Source organism: Dendrobates tinctorius, unplaced genomic scaffold, assembly GCF_039654945.1.
Source record: "Dendrobates tinctorius isolate UK_male_01 unplaced genomic scaffold, ASM3965494v1 ptg000341l, whole genome shotgun sequence".
Taxonomy (NCBI): Eukaryota; Metazoa; Chordata; class Amphibia; order Anura; family Dendrobatidae; genus Dendrobates; species Dendrobates tinctorius.
In genome coordinates, this window is record NW_027362007.1 from 1486 (window position 1) to 27400 (window position 25915).

General features: G+C 50.2%; 1 protein-coding gene across 3 annotated transcripts in view; it reads left to right on the top strand.

The window, feature by feature from the left end:
• The first annotated feature begins 904 nt into the window (after positions 1-904).
• Positions 905-25915, top strand: part of SHOC2 (SHOC2 leucine rich repeat scaffold protein) — a 49061-nt gene continuing 24050 nt past the window's right edge. The window contains exons 1-3 of one of the 3 annotated variants that reach the window (XM_073562130.1): positions 908-1061; positions 17664-17817; positions 19110-20028. In XM_073562130.1, coding sequence (XP_073418231.1) covers positions 19320-20028 — 709 coding nt within the window. In that variant the 5' untranslated portion in view covers positions 908-1061; positions 17664-17817; positions 19110-19319. Of the gene's footprint in view, positions 1062-1091; positions 1110-17663; positions 17818-19109; positions 20029-25915 lie in introns of those variants that run through there. The other 2 variants (XM_073562131.1, XM_073562129.1) reach the window with 2 other exon arrangements.

Below are 25915 nucleotides of genomic sequence, written 5' to 3' on the forward strand. Positions count from 1 at the left end.
AACGATACTCGGGGAGCAGGTAACGATACTCGGGGAGCAGGGTAACGATACTCGGGGGAGCAGGGTAACGATACTCGGGGAGCAGGGTAACGATACTCGGGGAGCAGGGTAACGATACTCGGGGAGCAGGGTAACGATACTCGGGGGAGCAGGGTAACGATACTCGGGGGAGCAGGGTAACGATACTCGGGGAGCAGGGGTAACGATACTCGGGGAGCAGGGTAACGATACTCGGGGAGCAGGGTAACGATACTCGGGGAGCAGGGTAACGATACTCGGGGGAGCAGGGTAACGATACTCGGGGAGCAGGGTAACGATACTCGGGGAGCAGGGTAACGATACTCGGGGAGCAGGGTAACGATACTCGGGGGAGCAGGGTAACGATACTCGGGGAGCAGGGTAACGATACTCGGGGAGCAGGGTAACGATACTCGGGAGCAGGGTAACGATACTCGGGGGAGCAGGGTAACGATACTCGGGGCAGCAGGGTAACGATACTCGGGGGAGCAGGGTAACGATACTCGGGGGGAGCAGGGTAACGGCGCCTCTCATTTCCCTCTCGCTCCGTCGTTACCTCTGGAGATTTCAGCTCCGGACTCTCACAGCCTCCGTTACTTGGTAACTGGTGACGTCATAGCGCATGTCTCGTCCCAGCAGTGCACGCCGGGAGCTGTAGTTTTCCCGTCTGGGAGCTGTCAGCTCCAGCACAGTTAGGGAGGCGCCATCTGGTTGCGGTAAACCGTGTCGGATTACGATATGCTGTGACGAGAAACTCCGAATTCCTGCGGATTGTGACGTTCTTTTCGTTTGAATAAAGTTTATTGAAACCATCGCGAGAAAAAAACGAGGCTCACAGGAAAGGGCGGGGCGACGTATATCATGTGACTTGTAGTAGGCGGGCCATAATGAGAGCGAGTCACGTGATTCAGAGGGAGGGGAGCGCGGTGACGTAATGCGTCGCAGAGCGGAGGAGGCGGAGAGGAGGAGGAGGATGGCGGCTGAGAGCAGAGCAGGGAGACGGGCGGAGGAATAACAACAACAACGGCGGCAGCTGCAGCACGGTGCGTGTGACCGCGGCCATCACTGAGACTGTGCGTGCAGCGTGGGAGGTACCGTGGAGGTGCTGCGAGGTGCCGGGACGGGAGGGCCTGAAGCCTCGGCCCCGAGCAGTGTAACTCCCCCAGTGCTGGGCCCGTGTGACAGCGGCGTCCCCCCCCCCCCCGTCCTCTCCCGTGTGACAGCGGCGTCCCCCCCCCCCCCCGTCCTCTCCCGTGTGACAGCGGCGTCCCCCCCCCCCCCCGTCCTCTCCCGTGTGACAGCGGCGTCCCCCCCCCCCCCCCGTCCTCTCCCATGTGACAGCGGCGTCCCCCCCCCCCCCCCCGTCCTCTCCCGTGTGTCAGCGGCGTCCCCCCCCCCCCGTCCTCTCCGTGTGTCAGCGGCGTCCCCCCCCCCCCCGTCCTCTCCCGTGTGACAGCGGCGTCCCCCCCCCCCCCCCGTCCTCTCCCGTGTGACAGCGGCGTCCCCCCCCCCCCCGTCCTCTCCCGTGTGGACAGCGGCGTCCCCCCCCCCCCCCCGTCCTCTCCCGTGTGACAGGGGCGTCCCCCCCCCCCCCCGTCCTCTCCCGTGTGACAGGGGCGTCCCCCCCCCCCCCGTCCTCTCCCGTGTGACAGGGGCGTCCCCCCCCCCCCCGTCCTCTCCCGTGTGACAGGGGCGTCCCCCCCCCCCCGTCCTCTCCCGTGTGACAGGGGCGTCCCCCCCCCCCCCGTCCTCTCCCGTGTGACAGGGGCTTCCCCCCCCCCCCGTCCTCTCCCGTGTAACAGGGGCGTCCCCCCCCCCCCCCGTCCTCTCCCGTGTGACAGCGGCGTCCCCCCCCCCCCCGTCCTCTCCCGTGTGACAGCGGCGTCCCCCCCCCCCCGTCCTCTCCCGTGTGACAGCGGCGTCCCCCCCCCCCCGTCCTCTCCCGTGTGACAGCGGCGTCCCCCCCCGTCCTCTCCCGTGTGACAGTGGCGTCCCCCCCGTCCTCTCCCGTGTGACAGTGGCGTCCCCCCCCCCGTCCTCTCCCGTGTGACAGCGGCGTCCCCCCCCCGTCCTCTCCCGTGTGACAGCGGCGTCCCCCCCCCCGTCCTCTCCCGTGTGACAGCGGCGTTTCCCCCCCCCCCCGTCCTCTCCCGTGTGACAGCGGCGTTCCCCCCCCCCCCGTCCTCTCCCGTGTGACAGCGGCGTTCCCCCCCCCCCCGTCCTCTCCCGTGTGACAGCGGCGTCCCCCCCCCCCCCCCCGTCCTCTCCCGTGTGACAGCGGCGTCCCCCCCCCCCCCCCGTCCTCTCCCGTGTGACAGCGGCGTCCCCCCCCCCCCCCGTCCTCTCCCGTGTGACAGCGGCGTCCCCCCCCCCCCCCGTCCTCTCCCGTGTGACAGCGGCGTCCCCCCCCCCCCCGTCCTCTCCCGTGTGACAGCGGCGTCCCCCCCCGGTCCTCTCCCGTGTGACAGCGGCGTCCCCCCCGGTCCTCTCCCGTGTGACAGCGGCGTCCCCCCCCCGTCCTCTCCCGTGTGACAGCGGCGTCCCCCCCCCGTCCTCTCCCGTGTGACAGCGGCGTCCCCCCCCTCTCCCGTGTGACAGCGGCGTCCCCCCCCCCCCCCGTCCTCTCCCGTGTGACAGCGGCGTCTCCCTCCCCCCCCCCCCCGTCCTCTCCCGTGTGACAGCGGCGTCCCCCCCCCAACTGTGTGACAGCGGCTTCCACCCCCCCCCCACCGTCCTCTCCTGTGTGACTGCGGCGTCCACTCCTGGGAATTTCCCTCCCCAGCCCCGCCGTCCGCTCCCGGGCTGACAGCGGCGTCTCCCCCCCATCCGCTCCCGGGCTGACAACGGCGTCCCCCCCCAGTCCGCTCCCGGGCTGACAGCGGCGTCTCCCCCCCTTTTTCCCCCTGTCCGCTCCCGGGCTGACAGCGGCGTCTTTCCCCCGTCCGCTCCCGGGCTGACGGCGGCGTCTCTTCCCCCCCCCCCTCCTTTCCCCCCCCCCTTTCCCCCCCCCCCCTTTCCCCCCGTCCTCTCCTGGGCTGACGGCGGCGTCTCCCCCCCCCCCCTTCCCCCCGTCCTCTCCCGGGCTGACGGCGGCGTCTCCCCCCCTCCACTCCCCTCCCACTCCCAGGTTGACGGCGGTGTCTCCCCCCCTCCACTCCCCTCCCACTCCCAGGCTGACGGCGGTGTCTCCCCCCCTCCACTCCCCTCCCACTCCCAGGCTGACGGCGGTGTCTCCTCCACTCCCCTCCCACTCCCAGGCTGACGGCGGTGTCTCCTCCACTCCCACTCCCAGGCTGACGGCTGTGTCTCCCCCACTCCCCTCCCACTCCCAGGCTGACGGCTGTGTCTCCCCCCCCTCCACTCCCCTCCCAGGCTGACGGCGGCGTCTCCCCCCTCCTCCTCCCGGACTGACTGCGGCGTCTCCCCCCTCCCCGTCCAGTCCCGGGCTGACGGCGGCGTCTCCCCCTTTCCCCCGTCCACTCGACGGCGGCCCCTCCCCGTCCGCTCACGGGTTGATGGTGGCTTTTCCCCCGTCCACCTGATGGCAGCCACCCTCCCTCCCCGTCCACTCCTGGGCTGACGGCGGTGTCCTCCACCCTCCCCTCCCCGTCCACTCCCGGGCTGACGGCGGCGTCTCCCCCCTCCCCTCTCCCCTCTCCCCTCTCCCCTCTCCGTCCACTCCCGAGCTGACGGCGGCGTGCCCCCATGTGTCCTGCCTGCGGTACACAACACATCATTGGTCCATATGTCCTGGTGATCTGTGGGGTAAATCCTGCACCTGGGCTGCGTCTACAGGAGATTCCCTGCTGGAGCACAATCCAGATGGAACGGCCATGGGAAGTGTTGTGAGACGGAACAGTGTCCAGTGACCTGAGCCCGGGCATTGTGCACCAGGCGAGGTTCACTACCTAAGACTGCAGGAACGCTTGGTGCCGACCCTTGTTACCGCCAATGGGTGGCTACATCGGTTGTCGCTCTCGCCAAGATACATATAGGACGGCACAGCTACGGCTGAACGGTTCCTACTCACTGAACATTTCTGATTTTCATTGGTGGATTCTTAGGACGGAAGTATGGAATCCACTACCTCTCAATCGGCCGTAGACTTTGCAGCGGTATGGCGGCTTCCATGTTGGTTTGGACTTCCTCTATAGAGATCGGCGATGGTTTGCTGCCAACATCTCACGTTCTGTTACTTCCAGAATGGATCTAATCCGATTCCCGGCTCCTCTTGGCTTTTTTAGTCTGTAGCAAATGATCAGTGGAAAATTTGCAACAATTTCTTAAGACAGAAATCTGTTGCTCTGTTATCAGTCATTCCAGGCCGGAGAGGCAGACTGGGGTTGGGTATCGCAGTGTATTGCTCCTTGTTGGGTGCCGGCAGCATTTCTGTTACTTCTGATCGCTGTGACCCCCCCCCCCCACTATACCTGTCATCATGGGCGCACTCCAGGCCAGCGCAGCTGCAGCGCTCTGACCGGTCTGTACTGCGATTCCTGGTAAAGCACAAGATGGCAAATGTCCAGATCGGGAGATGCATTGGTCCTGGCGTGTTTGGCTCACAAATGGGACACAACTGTACCAATATCTTGTCCTGAGTTCTGCGCCCCTTCACTGCTAACATTAGTGGAAGGTCAGTGTTAGATGATACATTGTAGCAAGTGTCCAGATTGGGAGACAATTCTATCAATAGTATAAACCTTTGCATTTCACTCCCAGAACTGTGCATCAGAATCTAAGAACCTGCATTAAAAGTCCTGTGGTATTTCGGTGTCTGCACCCATGGAAAGGTCACTAGAGAAGAAGCCGGGCAGGACACATGCTGCATTTACTGAGCCTGTCCAGTGATGTCAGTGTGGCACTCCTCTTGCCTATGATCAGCTCTAGAGACCCCCTAGAAGACCCTGGGAGGCTATTTTATCTGTGCCCTTTCACCTTTGATTAATTCTTAGTAAATCGTCCCAGCGATGTGAATGTTCCTGCGCTTCCCGACCAGCCCAGTGTGACGATGAGCGTCTCGGGGCATCTCGCGCACGGCTAGCGCCTAACTTGTACTTTCCTTATTTCCCATCATCTCCTTTATATCATTTAAAGGGGTTGTCTTCCTCATCGGCACAGATATAATGAACCTCTGCCGGCCGGCAGCATTCTGTAGAGTGCGCAGCAGAGTGATATCGTCACACCCTGGTGCCTGCAGGGGACCCGGCGGCTCCTCTCCTACATAAGAAGGCAGCAGCGTTAATAACGGCGGAAGCGGGACATTTTTACATTGTGGCCCAGGAGCTTTTCGTTCGTAAAGTTTTACATAACCGCATTTTTCTTGCAACAAATTGTAGCCAAGATCTCGCTACTAATCTCCCTGCGGAAAGTGTCAGAGTGAAAAAAAACCGACCTTCCCCGGTGATTTGAGGGATTTCTTGTACGTCTGTCTCTCCATACCCAGGCCTCTGATGGCGACGTCTTCACTCATGTGACCGCTGTGGCTTCTGATTGACTGCAGTGGTCATCTAAGACATTGTCATATCAGCTTTGCTATTGAACTTCATGTGGGAATGTTGCAGCCATTCTACAGGAGAAATTGACGCACTAATGATTTAAACTTTGCAGCGTATCTCTATATTTACGTGCAGATAGTGCTGTGCTGAGGAGTCCAGGAGGTGGAGTCACTGCTGATTGACAGCTGTATGCACGCTCACATAGGGAAGACTCAGGCCTGCAGATCATACAGTGTGACAGGGTGGTCTACTGATCAGGACTCTGCCCGTCCTCCCCAATTGTGACCCTGATTGTGGAGGTCTCGGCCATTATTGCCCTTTCATCTACTATCAGCCATTGATTCCACAGGTGACATGATGGTTGTTGGTTCTGAGAGAAGTTTTTTTTCAAAATTCGTTCCGATTATGATCGGCGCCGAATATTGTTCTTGAATATTCACTGAACGTCATTGGAGTCGATGGGAGTAGAAATGACCGAATATGTTCCCCTATCATCAAACATAAATTTGGCACAAACGGGGCACCAATATGGTATGAATATGGCAAATTCAGATTCGGCGCCCGATTCCGAACATATTCGCTCAACTCTAGCTCTGAGCAACCCCCTATGTCATCTAACTGGCCGGACCGGGAGTGTCCTAAGGTTTACATCCTTAATTCATAATACAGGAAACTAAAACCGTTTACTGCCCCTTTAATAAATCTCCAGTCGTTTAAAAGACCACAAAAAAATCATCTTTATGACCCACTGCTGCTTCTCACATTTGCACAGGCGACGTTCTCTTCTAACCCCCAAACTAAATGCTGCTCACACGATGCACTGACCAGCACCCCTGCACTTTTGGGGGGGGGGGGGGGGGGTAAATATCTGGGTCTTTGCTCCATGATCAGGGTTGAAAGCTGTTCTATAAACAGTCATCCTATTTTACCTCCTCTTGCCGGTGTCGTCGTCGTGCAGTCCTAGCCTAAAACCCCAGATCCGTCAACAGCAGCATGGTTGTGGTTTCTTTTTATGCATATAGTTTGTTTCTTCCATTACAAAAGATACGAAAGGCCTAAAGAAATGATGTATTATTGGAGTAAATGTGTCATTCCTGTGTCTGCGGACAAGTTACACCACTGGTCGCTGATTATTGTTCCCCCTGAGATGAGCAGATTCGGGATGGCTGATCTCCGTAGTGAAATACTTGACTTGTCAGGTGTTTATGGATGCAGACCCGGACTGAAGCAGCCGGCCGGGGTGTGTGGACAGCGCTACAGGTGTACGTGGCAGCATGGACAAGTCTAATCAGATATCTCGCCATGAGAAGCGGCCGCCCATTATTTCTGCTGCCGCTTCTTCTATGTTCGAGTAAATCTGTCTGCTCATTTCAGCATTCAGAAGTCAGGCCATTGGGGGATTACTGGATTATGGTAACGCTCTGTCTGCCAGGAATAATAAAAAAAAAAAAACACCAATCTTAATACTTGGAGACAATCCCATGTGGCCTTATTGACAGTGCAAAATGGTGTGGGAACCACCGAGGTCTCTAGACGTGCAGAATACACCGCTGCCATATGTGTGGGTGATCCTGGCCTGCCACTGTAATGTATGTACACAGTGACTGCACCAGCAGAATAGTGAGTGCAGCTCTGGGGTATAATACAGGAGGTAACTCAGAATCAGTAATGTATGTACACAGTGACTGCACCAGCAGCATAGTGAGTGTAGCTCTGGAGTATAATACAGGAGGTAACTCAGGATCAGTAATGTATGTACACAGTGACAGCACCAGCAGAATAGTGAGTGCAGCTCTGGAGTATAATACAGGATGTAACTCAGGATCAGTAATGTATGTACACAGTGACTGCAGCAGCAGAATAGTGAGTGCAGCTCTGGAGTATAATACAGGATGTAATTCAGGATCAGTAATGTATGTGCACAGTGACTGCACCAGCAGAATAGTGAGTGCAGCTCTGGTGTATAATACAGGATGTAACTCCGGATCAGTAATGTAATGTATGTACACAGTGACTGCACCAGCAGAATAGTGAGTGCAGCTCTCGAGTATAATACAGGATGTAACTCAGGATCAGTAATGTAATGTATGTACACAGTAACTCCAGCAGCAGAATAGTGAGTGCAGCTCTGGGGTATAATACAGGATGTAACTCAGGATCAGTAATGTATGTACACAGTAACTCCACCAGCAGAATAGTGAGTGCAGCTCTGGGGTATAATAGAGGAGGTAACTCAGGATCAGTAATGTAATGTATGTGCACAGTGACTGCACCAGCAGAATAGTGAGTGCAGCTCTGGTGTATAATACAGGATGTAACTCCGGATCAGTAATGTAATGTATGTACACAGTGACTGCACCAGCAGAATAGTGAGAGCAGCTCTGGAGTATAATACAGGATGTAACTCAGGATCAGTAATGTAATGTATGTACACAGTGACTCCACCAGCAGAATAGTGAGTGCAGCTCTGGGGTATAATACAGGATATAACCCAAGATCTGTGAAGTATGTAACTCATTGCTCCAGTATTAAGTGGACATGGTCTCTTTTCGGTTGTTTAGTGCAGTGTATGTGACGCAGCCTCTGTATTTGGGGTGGGGTTGATTGTTGTGGTTTTGTTAGCAGCATCATGTACAGAGGAATCTGCAGCCTCGTAAAGAAGTGGAGTATTGTGTCAGTGCCGCTTCTACAAGTGTCAGTCCCAGGAAGGGTTAACTGTCGCCTCCTGACGGTCGCGCCCCACACACCCTGCTCGTTATGTGTATAAAGCTTAGAAGAGTCATCAGAAAATGTGCGGTTTTGGATTTATAAGCATGTGCATTGTTTTATTCATTTCCTACGGCTCCAGTAGGTAAACACGGGGCGACTTCCTGCTTCCTAGATGGCAGCGAGCGAAGGACTGGCGACTGCGCCGCTCCAAACTCAACCGGGCGATGGCTGTATAAAAAATAGAGGGAAATTGGCGGCACACAGTGGTGACGACGAGGTGCAGGTGGAAGGAAGTTATTAGCCCCTGGGACATCTAGGAAGTCAAAGTCACCGCACTCTGAGGAATGCAATTTCTTTTGATTCAAGTGCAGGCTCAGCGCAAGTTTATAAATGCGACCTATAACGTTTCGACCCGCTCCCGGGTCTTCTTCAGAAAAGTCTCTTATTACCCTGAGCTTGTCAGTGACGGGTACTGGTTGTCCCTGGTGGGCCAAAGCAGATACATTTGTCCTTGGCTGTGGTATCCTAGTGTGAGCCGTGGTCTTTATAGCTCTATGGAAATACCGTGCGCCAATTGAGAGCCGTTGCCTTCTAGGAAATTTTGCTTATTTTCTCACCATCTTCATCTCTGCTTGTTGGCGAATTCAATATTTTTTTATGCAGAGACTCAATCTATGTTGCGCAATGTATCCATTCTAGATACTCTTCTGCGCGGCGCCCCAGCTCCTCTGCGCGGCGCCCCAGCTCCTCTGCGCGGCGCCCCAGCTCCTCTGCGCGGCGCCCCAGCTCCTCTGCGCGGCGCCCCAGCTCCTCTGCGCGGCGCCCCAGCTCCTCTGCGCGGCGCCCCAGCTCCTCTGCGCGGCGCCCCAGCTCCTCTGCGCGGGCCGGCTCCTCTGCGCGGGCCGGCTCCTCTGCGCGGGCCGGCTCCTCTGCGCGGGCCGGCCCCGGCTCCTCTGACATCATGCTTAGAACTGGAAAATGCTGAGTAATTGAGACATTAAATACATTATAAAGTTTCAGAACTTTTCACCCATCATTTTTGCTTTTTATTATTGTAACAGGCGGTCGGACCTCGCAGGTACCAGATTTTACATTGCGGAATATTGGGTCATGAGATAAAATCCTTCGGTCACAAAGCACTGAATATATAGTTTTTTCTCCGTGGGTCGCAGTTATTGATGTCCTCATTTTTACCTTCGCTTATCTTTGTCAGAACCTCTTGCCCTGGAGGAAGTTATGAATTTTTTGTAGGGTCCAAATGTGAATATTTTTATTTTTGTTTTTGCCATCATCTTTGTGAAATAAACCATTCAGACGGCAATGACTCTGATAAACGTCTCCAGAAATAACCCGGTGCCAGGTGTGGTGTGCGGCGGTGATCGCAGCTCTGCATCTGCACTCCAGCCGCACTGCAAACAGAGTGATGATGAAAGTGCAGCACGGGGGGAGGGGGGATGTGTTACCAAACAGTCGGGATCCTCTGAGCGATCGGCATATTTCAGTGATCACTGTTGTCCTCTCTTCTGCCGTCCCTTTACCTGGACAGTAAGAATATGGGTGAGGGCGGGAGCGCCTTAACTGAGACTTGTCTGTCTGTCTTCATTCTGGGAAATCGTCTGTGATTGTGTCTGATTTGGAGAAACTGCAGACAATCACATTTCTGGTTTTACCAGTTCTTAGATTTTTATTTTCCATCTATGTATTTTGAGCCGGAGGATTCCACTCCACCCCTTTCCTTCCAGTGTACAGCTCCGACGTCTCCCCGCGTGAGGTATCGGAGATGGTCAGTGTGATCCCATTAAGCTCCTGGTTTGCCTTTGTCATCTCTGCATTCATCATTGGTGAGAGAATCCTGTTGTTGTGTATAGTCGAGGTCCTGTACTTACAGCAGCCTCTGCATGAGACTTTCCAGGAGTGGTGACGGCATAGACCGGAGTTACAGCTCAGTGTTGCTTTCTTAGTTTTTTTTTTTTTTTTTTCTTGTGTCCCATGCAGCGCATTATCATTTTACCTATAAGGAAATATTCTCGCTGCTCATCCTGTCTCGTGTACTGTGATACTGGCAGAGGATGTACCCCCAACAGGCCACGTCACAGAGAAAGTGGGACTCCGGGAAGCAGAAAATGTTGTCACTTATTCATCACAATCCTATTTAGTGCTTGGAAATCTAAAACCACAAAATAGCTTTGTGAAAAGTAAGAAATCAATTGTTTTGTGTACACAGCTCCTGTGCAACTGTTTGTGTTGCCGTGGTTACAGACCACAACTAAAACCTGTGTGGTCTGTTATTATTATTATTTATTATAGCGCCATTTATTCCATGGCGCTTTATATGTGAGGAGGGGTGTACATAATAAATACAAGTACAGTAATCTTAACCCCTTAACGACCACCGATACGCCTTTTAACGGCGGTAATTAAGGGTACTTGAACCACAGCGCCGTTAATTCATGGCGCTGTGGAGAAAGTGAATAGCGCCCCCCAGTGTCGGATTTTCTCCGGGGTCTCAGTTGCCGAGACCCCAGAGAACATGAATCGGTCGTTTTTTACCGACCCCGCTTTTGCGATTGCCGTTATTAACCCTATAACGGCGACTGCAAAAAAAAAAGCTGCGATTTTACATTTAATTTCTCTTTCCTCTGATGCGATCGCACATCAGAGGAGAGAGAAAGAGGGTCCCCGATTTCCCCCCCCCCGGTACCTCTCCGTGGTCCTCTGTCCCCGCCCGGTGGTCCTGTGTCCCGCTGACGTCTTGGATCCGGGGAATCTGCCGGATCCGGCTGGCAGATTCCATTCGTTCATTTTGATCACAATGATAAACTAACATCGTGATCAAAATAAACAAAATAGTACATAATTTATCACCCCCTTAGTTAGGCCAACATAACGAAATAAAGAAAATATTTTTTTTTTCAGTTTTCCATTAGGGCTAGTGTTAGGGTTGGGCTAGGGCTACAGTTAGGGCTACGGTTAGAATTAGGGTTAGGGCGAACTAGGATTAGGGTTAGGATTAGGGATTAGGGTTGGGATTAAGGTTAGGGTTAGGGGTGTATTGGGGTTAGGGTTGGAGCAAGAATTGAGGGGTTTCCACTATTTACCAACTTTGGGGGTCTAAAAATTGGGTCTAAAACACTTTTGTGTAAATAAAAGACTTTATTTTCACGGCTCTGCGTTTATAAACTTCTGTGAAGCACTTAGGGGTTCAAAGTGCTCACCACACATCTAGATAAGTTCCTTATTGGGTCTAGTTTCCAAAATGGGGTCACTTGTGGGGGGTTTCCACTGTTTAGTCCCATCAGGGGCTCTGCAAACGCAACATGATGCCCGCAGACATTCCATCAAAGTCTGCATTCCAAAATGGCACTCCTTCCCTTCCAATCTCTCCCATGCGCCCAAACAGTGGTCCCCCCCCATATAAGGGGTATCAGCGTACTCAGGACAAATTGCACAATAACTGTGGGTGTATGATTTCTCCTGTTACCCTTGTAAAAATAAAAATTTGGGGGCAAAAAGATCATTTTTGTGGAAAAAAAAAATGGATTTCTTATTTTCACGGCTCTACGTTATAAACTTCTGTGAAGCTCTTGAAGGTTCAAAGTGCTCACCACACATCTAGATAAGTTCCTTGGGGGGTCTAGTTTCCAAAATGGGGTCACTTGATGGAGGTTTCCACTGTTTGGGCACATTAAGGGCTCTCCGAACGCAACATGGCATCCGATCTCAATTCCAGCCAATTCTGCGTTGAAAAAGTCAAACGGTGCTACATCCCTTGCGAGCTCTGCCGTGTGCTGGAAAAAGTGGTTTACCCCGACATATGGGGTATTGGCGTATTCAGGAGAAATTTCGCGTGGGGGAAAGATGATGAATTCTGTTTTGTGTTATTACATCCTATGGCCTGGATCACGCTTCCGTTTTTGCAAATCCGTCAAAATCCGTTGGTTTCCGTTAAAAAACGGATCCGCCAATTTTTTGGAGGATCCATTTTTTGGTCCCATAGACTTCCATTAGCGGCTACCGCGGATCCGTCAAAAAAACGGAACTGTTTGCATCGGTTTGCAGCAAAACGGAAACGGATCCGTTTTTTCACACTTTGGCGGATGCAAAAAAACGGATGTGTGAAACAGGCCTATGCCTCCTCTAATTGGTAACCTTCAGTCAGTAGAATCGTAAGTGGGTTTGTTGGTTCTTTAGGTGACCCATGAGTCTGCATGGGAGCTGTATGCACATATCGGTCAATGTGTAATCAAGATTGTTCGTAAAGTTGGGTTCATTTTTATTTTATGCTCATTATATTAGATTCATTTCAGAGGCTAGGGTTTTGGTTTAGAAGGGGTGAAACTTCTGAGTGGGCCCCTAACTTGGTAACCTTGATTGCAACTGGGTGATGCACCCTAATAGTGGAGGAGAACCTCAGCAGATGACCGCGATGTTACTGAATATAATCCCTATATAAAGACCAACATTCATATTACCGCCATATGATCAGTGGTACATACCAGTCCTACGGAACATATAAGAGGTTACAGCACAGTTACAGATATGACTTACCGCTGACGATCTTTCTGATGGAATCGTTCACTTTTCCCGTCTTTTCCATCTGACCCAGACCAACATGACAACTTCTCCAGCCAGGACTCGGCTGCAGAGATTACAACAAAGACACTTTTCACGCCTCTTATTTTCTGCACTGTCCCCAATGGGACTATTCCCAACCTGCACAAACTCCTCCTCCTGCTGATACCTCAATGCTGAGCCGCTGCTTCTGTATGTGACCCTATTACTGCACCTAATAACCCAATACTGAGCCGCTGCTGCCGTATGTGACCCTATTACTGCACCTGACACCCCAATACTGAGCCGCTGCTGCCGTATGTGACCCTATTACTGCACCTGACACCCCAATACTGAGCCGCTGCTGCCGTATGTGTCCCTATTACTGCACCTGATACCCCAATACTGAGCCGCTGCTGCAGTATGTGTCCCTATTACTGCACCTGATACCCCAATGCTGAGCCGCTGCTGCAGTATGTGTCCCTATTACTGCACCTGACACCCCAATACTGAGCCGCTGCTGCAGTATGTGTCCCTATTACTGCACCTGATATCCCAATACTGAGCCGCTGCTGCCTTATGTGTCCCTATTACTGCATCTGATACCCCAATACTGAGCCACTGCTGCCGTATGTGTCCCTATTACTGCACCTGCTGTGTGGTACTATGTGTCCTCTAAATTCTAAAGCAACCCTCTAGAATATAGTAATGTCGGGTGCAAGTCCCCTAGAAGCAGTGCCCACATTTTGTCCCCTTTGTGTGCCCCTTTGACAGTCACAGTAACCTGAGTTCCCCTATAACAATAAATTCCCACTTACATTTAATAATGTTCTGAGTCTCCCCCTGTACAGCTCCGCTATACACAGTGTGATCCCCCTCACTGTATACAGTATATACTGACCTCTTAGTATCCCCTAAACAGATTGATGGCTCCAACACTGTATCATAGCCCCCTCACTGTAATCTCCACACTGTATGATAGCCCCCTAGATAGTCCCCAATATAGTATAATGCACCCCCCATAGGCAACTATATAGTATAATGCACTCCCCATAGGAAAACTCTTTATAGTATAATGCACCCCCCTATATGCAGATTCTAATATAATTCACCCTATAGGCAGATTCTATATTGTACAATGCACCCTTCATAGGCACTCTATATAGTATAATGCACTCCCCATAGGGAGACTCTATATAGTATAAGGCACCCCACATAGCACACTATATAGTATAAGGCAGCCCCATAGGCAGACTCTATAGTATAATGCAGCCCCCCCATAGCAGACTCTATATAGTATAATGCAGCCCCATAGGCAGACTCTATATAGTATAATGCAGCCCCCCATAGCAGACTCTATATAGTATAATGCAGCCCCCCATAGCAGACTCTATATAGTATAATGCAGCCCCATAGGCAGACTCTATAGTATAATGCAGCCCCCCATAGCAGACTATCTATAGTATAATGCAGCCCTCCATAGCAGACTCTGTATAGTATAATGCAGCCCTCCATAGCAGACTCTATATAGTATAATGCAGACCCCCATAGCAGACTCTGTATAGTATAATGCAGCTCCATAGGCAGACTCTATATAGTATAATGCAGCCCCCCATAGCAGACTCTGTATAGTATAATGCAGCTCCATAGGCAGACTCTATATAGTATAATGCAGCCCCCCATAGCAGACTATATAGTATAATGCAGCCCCCCATAGCAGACTCTATATAGTATAATGCAGCCCCATAGGCAGAGTCTATAGTAAAATGCAGCCCCCCATAGCAGACTATAGTATAATGCAGCCCCCCATAGCAGACTATCTATAGTATAATGCAGCCCCCTATAGCAGACTCTGTATAGTATAATGCAGCCCTCCATAGCAGACTCTGTATAGTATAATGCAGCCCCCCATAGCAGACTCTATATAGTATAATGCAGCCCCCCATAGCAGACTCTGTATAGTATAATGCAGCTCCATAGGCAGACTCTATATAGTATAATGCAGCCCCCGTAGGCATATGTAATTTAAAGCACCCTCATAAAAAAATGAATAACTACAATAATCACCTCTTCTCCTCTGATGCTCCGAGCTCCCCCACTCTCATCAGTGCTGTCAGCTGTGTTGCCATCTAGCTAATGCTTTTGAACTTGCGATGACGGGGGGGGGGGGGGGGTCTTTCCCGCTGGCAACACCAACCCCCCCCCCCCCCCCATAGCGGCTGGGTGACAGAGCAGGGAAATCAATTCTTCTTTCTCTGCCGCAGAATCTAACTGAACGCCGAAATAGTTACAGTAGCGTAGCTCCAGGTGGGCCCCTTCATTAGAGTGCGGGGCCCAGGGCCACTGCCCCTCTGCCCCCCCCCCCCGGTAACTACGCTACTGATGCATTTTCTAGTGCTCTGGGGGTCTCAGCTGGGTATCTGACCGGACGTTTGATAAATTTACTGCTCTGTGATCTGAATTTTGGGTCTGATTTCTAGGTTCGGAATATATTTTTTTGGGGGTGTAAATTTTAATTTTACACTTATGTGGAGGTGTCAGAATTAGTTTTGGTGTGTGGTCCGCGTTAATGTTGGGGTCTGGGCTTTAATATTTGGCGTCTTGAGGTGTGAAATCATTGTGTTTCTGTCCTCAGATTTGTTTTTAGCTTTTATCATCAGTAGATGTTCCTTGAATTCAGTTATTTTTCTTTCCTCCTTTCATGGTTTGCTGCCTTTGTATCGGCACAAGTCGAATTCATCGTTTGCGCGTTGTTTTTATATATATATTTTTTGTCTTGTGATATCCGTTGTGTTTTGCGTTAAGTTCTTCAGAATGGCCAAAGTGGTTCATGAATCTTGTGCCAAATGAAAACTCTTTATTTTTGTCTTTTTTTTTCTTTAAAGTTGCCCGTTCTGCTAAAATGTTTCAAAATTTGCAGAATAAAATCACTTGGGTGCGGAACGAACGTATGTGATAAATAAATACAATTTTGCAACTTTTTATAAAGTCTCTGATACAGCTGAAAACATTTGCAACTCCCCCCCCCCCACCCCCCCCCAAAAAAAAGGTACAAATTCGGCAATAATTTAGGTTCCAAATATCTTTAACCCCTTCTGCCCATGGCCTTGCTCCGTGTATCATTGGGTATTGCCTCCTGGTCGTGCTGCCGGTGTTTGGACAGGTGGGGATCGTACTGCGACGATTCTTTCTTTTCGGAGCTTTTCTTCCGTGTCCACGTTGATACTTGTGTAGAAACATTAAAATCACAGATGATCCCTATAATAACACGGGCTGGGATGAGCTGCGTTGTGAGTTTAGGTACATAGTTGTGTGTCTGGGAGAGACTGGGGGTCCGGGGTCTGTCTATTTGCCATTTATTGTCTTCACCTTCTGGCACGCGACTGCTTTATAATTCAATGACTCCAGCGTAGCTGCAGTGTGTATTGGAGTCTGAGGGAGTCTAAAATCTCTTCCTGATTCGTGCTGCTGTTTTGTACATCCCCATGCTTTACACTGCAGTTCTGCTTCTTCTGATAGGCTGCTGTTTTATAGGCACACCCCGAGCAGGAAATGGTTAAGCTGGAAGATCACTTTCATTGTAATCAAGGGAAAATGATTATAGTAATTTAATCCCAATGACAAAATACTGCGAGACATAAACATTAATAATGGAGACTCTGGAGAAATGGTTTTAGAGGAAATGAATAGGAAGTTTCTTTGGGAAATGTTGGGCATCGCCTCCCTCTGGGATTTTGTCTTTCTTACAAGAGATAAATCAGTGTAGAGAGCAGATCCTCTAACGATCAGTGGTAACCTGTGGTATTAGGTGTAAAGTTTCCCTGCAGCGCCACTACAGGAGAAATGAAGCATTACACGGTTCTCATTAATATCAGCATGCAGGGCATGTAATGTATGGACGCGCTGGGACTTCCGGGCTGAGATATAGGCGTTGTGGCCAATGTAGTAAGAATCTTAAGAGTCCTCTGCAGGCTCTTATCTCCACTTCTGGGGTGGGAGGGGGTTGTAGGTGAGCTGCTATGATGTCCCCCTTACACAGCACAAATGGACGTAAGTGATCGATTCCTACTCTCCTGTCTCTATATTGTACATGGTCAGAAGCAACTGCAGCATGGAGGACAATACACAGCAATACTGAGCTCCTGTAGCTGTGAATCCTGCACTGAGATGGGATGAAACGCAAGAGAGACATGGAGGTTATTATACAGAAGTACTGAACAGTGTAGTGGTGTGTCCAGCACCGGAGAGAGATTAACACATGCTAGTAAACAGCAGAATGGAAGGCGTTATACAGAAGTACTGAGCATTATATCTGTGAGTATAGCTTTGGGTTGAGATACACAAACTAGAAAGAATACACAACATGGAGGAGGACGTGGGGGATAGGGAAGTGCTCACTAGTAAGCAGCACCTTGGTCTGTCAGTGTTTTGCTCTTTCTGATCTCGCAGCGCTTCTTCTTCTCCTTTTCTCCATACACTACAGTTGGCAGCTGTAATTTGGCCCCTTAGCCAGCTGTGGGCCTCCTTGTTTTGAGCAGGATGGATTTTCTCCATTCTTGAGCCAATGTCGAGTTCTGAAGGCAATGGGGGAGAGGGGAAAAGTGGCTCAAAAGTGGAGAAAGATGTGGATTTCTCTGATAAGATACATTACAACGTTTTCATATTCGCTTGTACAAATGATTTATGGGAGGTTTATGAAAACATCAGCGACCTGTTTAACTGTGATGTAAGTGCAGGGTCATCACAACCTTCTAGGAGGAAGATGACGAATTTGGGGCGACACATTCACCTGGGAAGAATTTAAGTAATTGGAAAACTTTCCCCTGGGGTCTGCGCCTGAAGGTGGCACGTTCTGTATCTCAGGTTTCACTTTTCTTCCTTATATCTCAGGATGAAAGCCGCACTGAGTTATGTGAAAACCAAAGAAGGCGGAAAAATCCACTGCGTCCTCCGGCGATGTCTCTGTTGAACTACAGCTCCCAGCATTCCTTATATATAAACGACTGTGACGTTTCCCACTAGTTTGGTCCCCCCATCGTCATCAGTGAGTTTTTGGCTGTCGATCATTCATGGCTGATGACGTCCGCAAATGTCATTAACGCTTCATGTTGCAAAAGTAATTAAAGGTTCTGATAAACAATGCAGCAAAGTTAATAACGAGATGCCACATTGTGTCTGGGGTCTCTCGATCTGGTTCTTTTATTCTCCAGGTCATTAGCTGCTGCCCCAGGAGTCTGCAGGGGTGTAAATGTCAGCTGCTTTCTCCCCTGCAGGGGTGTAAATGTCAGCTGCTTTCTCCCCTCTCTACAGTCAAACCAAGAGGTGTATAAGGCTCGGGGTTATAGTTTTGCTACTGATGGAGTCATAGGTTGGATGCCTCTGCTCTAGCTGTGTTGTCATTTGTCCTGGTAGATATAGTCTATTGGATTGCTTCCTTACCTCCGGGATCAGCATCGGTCATACGATCGCAACGCTGAGGTCACATGACACTATCACGTGAGCGCTGCAGCCAATCCACAGCCGCCGATCTCCTGCGTTTTCCACTCTTCCGTCAGAGCGGACGTCAGCTGGCGTCCATGATGATAGTGCGGCTAGTTGAGATCTTTAGATTAAACTGGGAGCTAGTGATCAATTTCTCTGCAGCTCCCCCTGAGTCGAAATGAAGCATTACACGGTTCTCATGGAAATCAGTGCTCTTGATATGTAATGTACGGATGTGCCGAGTCCTCCAGATGCTCCATATTTTGGAGAGTAACTTTTCTATAACTGATAGTTGCATTTTTCTGTTACTTGGTAAAAAGTTTTAGTATATTTTTTTTGTATAGTGTCTTTGTGCTACAATCCTAAGTCGCATCCAGAGCTGAACTCTGTGTTCTGCTGGCATCTTGTTAGCTGAAATTGGTCCATCTTGAGACCCGTCCCCATGATTATATAGTCTGATTTTACCTTAAAGGGGTAATCAGGTTTCGCTCGCCTCCCGATTGTGGGGTGTACAAGTGATCGGCGGGGGCAGACGGCATCATGTCTGCAAATGCTCGCTGTTCAGATCTGTACATGTGATGTCACCGGCCCCACTCGCCTGCCGATGCAGACCAGAGCAGGTCCGGATTACCCCTTTAAGAACTTATATCCTTCTCTAGAGTTAAAGTGCTGGCAACATTTTGCTGAAGCTCTGGCTGTGACTAGAGTTAAAGATGTGATTTAAGTCCATAACTGTGCAAATAATTGAGTATTTATAACGTTCTCATCTTCATTTTTTCGGTCTTCTCCATTGATTTTTTTAACTGAAATGACTTTTTGATATTTTCTTGTCTTTTTTTTTTTTCTTTCCACCAGATGATCTGACCTGGAACCGATCCCCTGAAGATCTCTCATCTGCTTTGAGTCGTTGCCTCCGATCCGGGATAAAACATGTAGCTCAGAGTGTATATCTGTATTCATGAGCGACTCGTATTTTTTTTTTTTTTTTTTTTTTCTCTGATATAAAGGATTGTCTTCGGCTCTGTCCATGTTGAGTTCCTGAGGTTTGTGGCTTAATCCGTCACTATGAGCAGCAGCATAGGAAAAGATAAGGACCCCAAGGATAAAGACCCTAAGGGGCCCAGCACGGCGGCGAAAGACCGCGACAAGGAAGCCAAGGCCTCTGGGGGTCCCGTGAAGGAGAACAAAGACAAGGACCTTAAGACCAAAGTCAAAGATGCCAAAGAAGGGAAGAAAGATGCAGGTGGAGCGCAGCCCGGCGTGGCGTTCTCCGTGGACAACACGATAAAACGCCCCTCGGGGGTGTCCGGCATGCGTAAGAAGGCCAGCAATGCCGAGGTGATAAAGGAACTGAACAAATGCCGGGAGGAGAACTCCACTCGCTTGGACCTGGCCAAGAAGTCCATTCACCAGCTCCCGGCCTCCATCAAGGAGCTGACGCAACTCACAGAACTTTATTTATATGGTAACAAGCTGCCGTCGCTGCCAGCGGAGGTGGGCAGCCTGGTGAACTTGGTGACGCTGGCGCTTAGCGAGAACTCTTTAACCAGCTTGCCGGACACTCTGGAGAGCCTGAAGAAGCTGCGGATGCTCGACCTGCGGCACAACAAGCTGCGGGAGATCCCGGGCGTGGTGTACAAGCTGAGCTCCCTCACCACGCTCTTCTTACGCTTTAACCGTCTTACGACTGTGGAGAAGGACATCAAAGCCCTGGCGAAGCTGACCATGCTGAGCATCCGAGAAAATAAGATCAAGCAGCTACCGGCCGAGATCGGTAAGTAGATCCCGGGGGGTGCGGTTGTATTTGTTACGGTGGTCTGTGCACTGGCTACTCGGGGGTGGTGTATACTTCTGCATGGTGGAAGCAGCAGCATGGGACCGGAAGAGGCTTTACATCATCTTTGGGGATTTAGCAAACACCGTAGAGTTCTAATCGCCTTCATGGGACGTCCTCTCCTGGCGGCAGGCCTGAAAAGGAACCAGCAATTTTCTAATAGTGTCTCCTGGCCCCCTGAGGGTCTAAGAGGGAGAGATTTGACTTGGGATACTGTGAGACCTAGGCCACGCAATTTCTTAAAATATGCAAATATCTCTTTCAGAGAGACAGAGGACTTGATCTCTAGCGCCACCTGTTGGAAGTAGCAATTTTATAAGTCCGTATTGACGCTTTAATGAGCCTTGCCACATGACTTGTGATAAGAACTTCAGTTATCAGACTCATGTTTCGGGGTGTTTATCCCTCATCAGTGGAAAGCCGTGGAACTGATTTGGTTTCTGACATGTGGCACTAGAGTTCTGTTCTCTTCTTCTCTGAAAAGGCTATTTGTAATTCCCAGAGGAGAATCGCATGGCCTTACAAGTCTCTTTATGCCGACTTGGCATCTTCTACAAGAAGAAACTTACTCCCTTACATCTCCTGTCAAAGGCCTCTCACCCAGCCCTTGATTTGCACTAATGAGGGGCAAATACCGCAAAACATGTGTCTGCAAATAGAGTTTCTGGTTTGGCTTCTTATCCCCTAAATTGTGTGGCAAGGCTTGTTAAAGGGCTGATATTGACTTTTAGACTTGCTGCTCCTAATGGGTAGTGCTAGAGTTCCTGTCATCTGCCTTTCTGAAGAGGCTACTTGCCCCATAACGCATGTGCATTGCCTGCACCAGAAACAGGCCAGTATTCATCTGTCATTAATGCGCTGGCTCTGATAGTGACACATACACTAAAATCCCACAATAACCCAGCATGCACTGGAAAAAACAAGATGGCGCTCTACAACTGCAGACGCATGTGCTATAAACCAACCACCATTAATTTGTCGTTACTGCACTAATGGCGCATTCATTGCATGTACAATCTCGCTGACACCTGCGATAAATCACCTGCAGGCGCATGCACCATAGCTGCATGCACAGCGCCCAGAGATGTGTGTGCTGTGGCTGCCATGTGTATACGTGCTCGGCGGAGGTCAGGCGTTTTGGGTGCATGCACCCTGCTTGTGCCTGGCTCTCTGCTGTCTCATCCTCTCTTCCCCCATTGAAAATCAGGGAGAGTCATTTCCTGACTCCAAACAGAACAGGAAGACGATCTCTGATTAGAGCGCCGGCGGTCGTGGGCTGCGATCAGAGGCCGTTCTCGTAGGTATCGTGTCCTCTGTATAGACAATGCCACCTTGGACAATCCCACGTCCGTGTGCTCCCCATGTGCAGAGTGTACGGGAGCTCGCTGGTTTGGGTTGGGTCCAGCTTTCTAAAAGACTTTGTTTCAGCTCATCATCAGTTTCAAAATCTCTGCTTGCTGTCAGATCAGTCCCTGCTTGTTTCCATAGGGCAGATCCTAATGCACTGCCACAGCTGAGCGTCTGCTACTATGTGTACAGCCTGGACCTAGATCTTTACCTGCACTGATACATTGTAACCAGAAACACATTTGTGTTGTGATGTATCTGGCTCACCGAGGATTGTCTCCTTTATGTCCGATTGTACCAAACCCTCAGCTGTGAGAAGTATTAGGTCAGAAGGGGGGGTTTCAGCTATTAGATGCCATTCACTGACAGCAGGAAGTTGTATTGAAGCGGGGAAGTATGGACGTGGTCCTGTAATGACGCTGCACCTATAAGGCAAAAGTTGGCAAAGAACGAGGATGCTCCATCCCCCACCTCTATATATCCCGGGTTGTGGGGTCCTGTACGTGGTTCTCCCAATCATAGAGGAGTCGCAGTATCCCCCCGTCTGCCCCTGAAGGAACAGTGGGTCGATTATATGGGGGGTTGTGGGGTCTGAAAGAAAACTGCATCAACACTTCAACACCAATGGACCCTTAGGCTATGGTCACACATTGCTTTTTTTTTTTCTGCAGCCAAAACCTGATGTCTTGGCAGCAAAAAAAGCTGCAGAAAAAAAACAAGTTTCCCCGACTGATATTCTGCATTTTTCAGGATCCCAAAGTGCAGCTTTGTTGCCATCGTACAAGCGTGACCAATGTAAGGTGTTCGGCCACCAGTGCAAGACGTATGTGACGCCATAAAACATTTGGGGGGGGGGGGGGAGAGGAGCAATTTGATCAAATTTAGCGGAAAAAGATTTTTATTTCATCTGAAAATTATAGTGCCTGCATTTTTTTTCACTAAAGCAGCAACAACCGACGGCAACAGTTTTTTTTTTACTGCCTTTTTGCACTTACCTAATGCTTTAAATTCATAGAAAAAACACTGCAAAAACTCTGACCGTAGTGACTGCATGTTTCAAAAAAGCAGCAGTTTTCCATTGCAGTCAAGAACCCCCCCAATGTGTGTGCAGCAGATATCTAAAGTCTCAGGGCTTTGGCTGCTACTGTAAAACACAACTTTTAATTTACATGCAAAACGCAATGTGTGAGTTTAGCCTCAGGCTGTGTTCACACTTTGCATTTTTGCTGCATTTTTTTCTGCAGTCAAGACTTGCTCTCTTAGCATTAAAGAAGCTGCTTAGAAAAGCTGATTTTGCTGCGTTTTTCATGGTGACTCAGTTTAGTGCCTGTTACTGAGTTTTCTGCTCCAAAAACCACAGAAAAACCCGATACCGGTGTTTTTTGCTGCGTTTTTGCATTCATTGTTTTTTATGGGTGAAGAAAATGCTAAAAGTGACAAGCTTCCATTTTCAAAAACTCAGTCAAAAACGAACAGAGCTTCTCCTGTAGTTACTATATCAATATCAGATCAATGGTAGTCTGACTCTCACACCCCCAAAATAGTGAGTGCAGCTCTGGAGTATAATACAGGATGTAACTCAGGATCAGTAATGTAATGTATGCACACAGTGACTGCACCAGCAGAATAGTGAGTGCAGCTCTGGAGTATAATACAGGAGGTAACTCAGGATCATTAATATAATGTATGTACACAGTGACTGCACCAGCAGAATAGTGAGTGCAGCACTGGGGTATAATACAGGAGGTAACTCAGGATCATTAATATAATGTATGTACACAGTGACTGCACCAGCAGAATAGTGAGTGCAGCACTGGGGTATAATACAGGATGTAACTCGGGATCAGTGATGTATATACACAGTGACTGCACCAGCAGAATAGTGAGTGCAGCTCTGGGGTATAATACAGGATGTAACTCAGGATCAGTAATGTAATGTATGTACACAGTGACTGCACCAGCAGAATAGTGAGCGCAGCTCTGGAGTATAATGCAGGATGTAACTCAGGATCAGTAATGTAATGTATGTACACAGTGACTGCACCAGCAGAATAGTGAGTGCAGCTCTGGAGTACAGGACAGTATGGCATTTTCAGTGTGTTTCTTAACCCTTGGATCCCAAAATGGTCAGTACATCTAGGGGTGCCTGTCCAATGTCAGGCATAGCAGGACATCCATACTTGTGACTGTGTACGGTCTGGGGTTGCAATATTCTCCACAACCATAACAATCCCCGTACCTCTTATTTTCTGCTGATTGATGGGGTTTGGAATGATCGGACCCCCGCTCATCACCTGTCCTCTGTGTATTCCCTTCAGGTCACTCTGACCTCTCCATTCTGTCCGGCTCTTCCTGGTCATTAAATGTTATGCTAGAACAGCAGTGAAGACTGACACAGACGTCACAGGGGGATAGTGGCACACGGCAGTGCGGATCTCTGACATTCAGGGGTTGGATAGTGAATCGTTGGTCGCTGGATGTAATCTTCCTCTGATCTTGGGAAACTGTCTGCGGCCTGATGTAATGGGTTATAAGTGAAGGGGAAGATTGCAGCAGTTTAATGTAGCGTCATTGTACAGAAGGAAGCTGCTCGCTGCTCCGGAGGAGGTTTCCCTGAAGTTGCTGCATTCTTCACTGGGCAATTCTGTAATAAAGAAAGGCTTTTCCCCTTTAAAACTGAGGAGCGTTCGCTCTCAGCCATGAGTAGGTTAATACAGCCAAAAATACATGTGTCCTGCGCTATGGAGCCTTTATCCCTTAATGACCTGTGACTGGTCGCTGGCGTGTGATGCAGCAGCGATCTGAGCGCTCCCATTGCCTGCAGCGGGACGGCGACTTTACATGTATTGGTTTCTGGGGTAGTTTAATGGTATATAATTCATCATCGATCAGATACAAGGGCCCCTAAGGGGGCATAAATATAAAGATTAAAAAAAAAGTATTGTTTTTCAGGACGTTAGACGGTAAAGTGAACGGTGTCCTTCAAATCTTCTACAAGTCCTCACACGACTGTGGATGGAAAAGTAAAAAAAAAAGATTTTTTCTTTAAGTGCATTAAACCAAATGCTTTTTCTTTTCTGTAGACTGCGCCCCCACTTGTGCACAGGTTGTGTGTGGAACTGCAGCTCCGTGGCATTTACTTTATCTGACACAGTCCGCTGACATGGAGGTGCTGGTTCTGGAAGAAAGCAGCCATGTTTTCCTGACCCTGCACACTCCCTTTAAGGGCGGAGTTTTCTGTATCCCCTGATATATTGTATCCGCTGAATGTAACAATCTGTAAACAGATGTTTGTTTCCATTCTCTGATACAAAGTCTTTTCCGTCCCCCGCTCCCCAGTATGAGCCTTGTCTGGTGATGACCGCTGCAGGCAGCGGAGGGTTAATGCTGTAATCTCGCCACCGAGCGCTGACCTCCCGCCAAGACTCTCCGCTTCTGTGCAGGGTAAAAATTCTTTTCCGTTGACGTCAAATAGATTCCCAGCGTCAGGATCTCCAGATTGCTTCATCATACTTCCAAAAGTCACTGGCCTCACCTTCCAGAGACCGGGCAGAGCGGCGATGAGGGTCTCCTACCCCCAGACTGGAGGTCCGCGATGGTCGCCTCTTCTAGAGTAGTGGTCCCACAAAAAAAATCTTTCAATTGGCGTATTTACATTGGACCGAGTGAGGCGACACAGAGTGACGAACACTCAGCTAAACAACCAAGTAGATGGGAATAAGACCCCCCTCTGTGTGGTGACACACTCCAGGCTCTGGACATCCCACCTCGTTAGTCCTGGCAGATCTGTGCCTTCCACCCCAGAGTGTCCCCCCAAACCAAGGCACAAGGCATGGTACATGCTTCCTGCCGTCCCACACAGACTTCATGGCAGGGAGCTGTGCTGCCCTCCTGATAACTTGCAGCTGGCTGACCCAGAGGTGCTGCGCAGAAAGTCCCACACTCTTCGCACTCTCCCACCACCACCGATCTCATCTCATCCGTCGCTGTACGTGCTCCTCTCCACCGCCCGGTCTCGCCTGCAGCCCCCTCTGGCACTGACCTGTAAATGGGGTCTTCAGTGATTCTGGGGTATTGGGCACTCATTAGAATAGCAATCTCCTCCCTGGGGTACTCCAACTACTGCTAAACTACAACTCCCAGCATGCCCTGACAGCCACTACCATGCTTATGTCTCTATACTGGTCTGGCGGCAGGACAGGAGGATGCGTGCCAGGCGCTGCTGGGTGGGTTGGACACTTCTCAAGTTTTATTTTTGTGGTAGCTTTTGCCAGAACTTCTGACTGAGCCTAGCCCTTCTAGAAGACGATTTACTGGAATATTTTCTGGGTTACAAGCTCAGACACGGCAGCGTTCAGCCAGTGTGATTCCAAGATCTGAGGAATTGTAAATACTGCAACATCATTGCGCAGAGTTTACAGACTTTTTTAAACAGTTAAATTCAGAAGTAACATGCTGTACTGCAGAGCTGCATTCACTA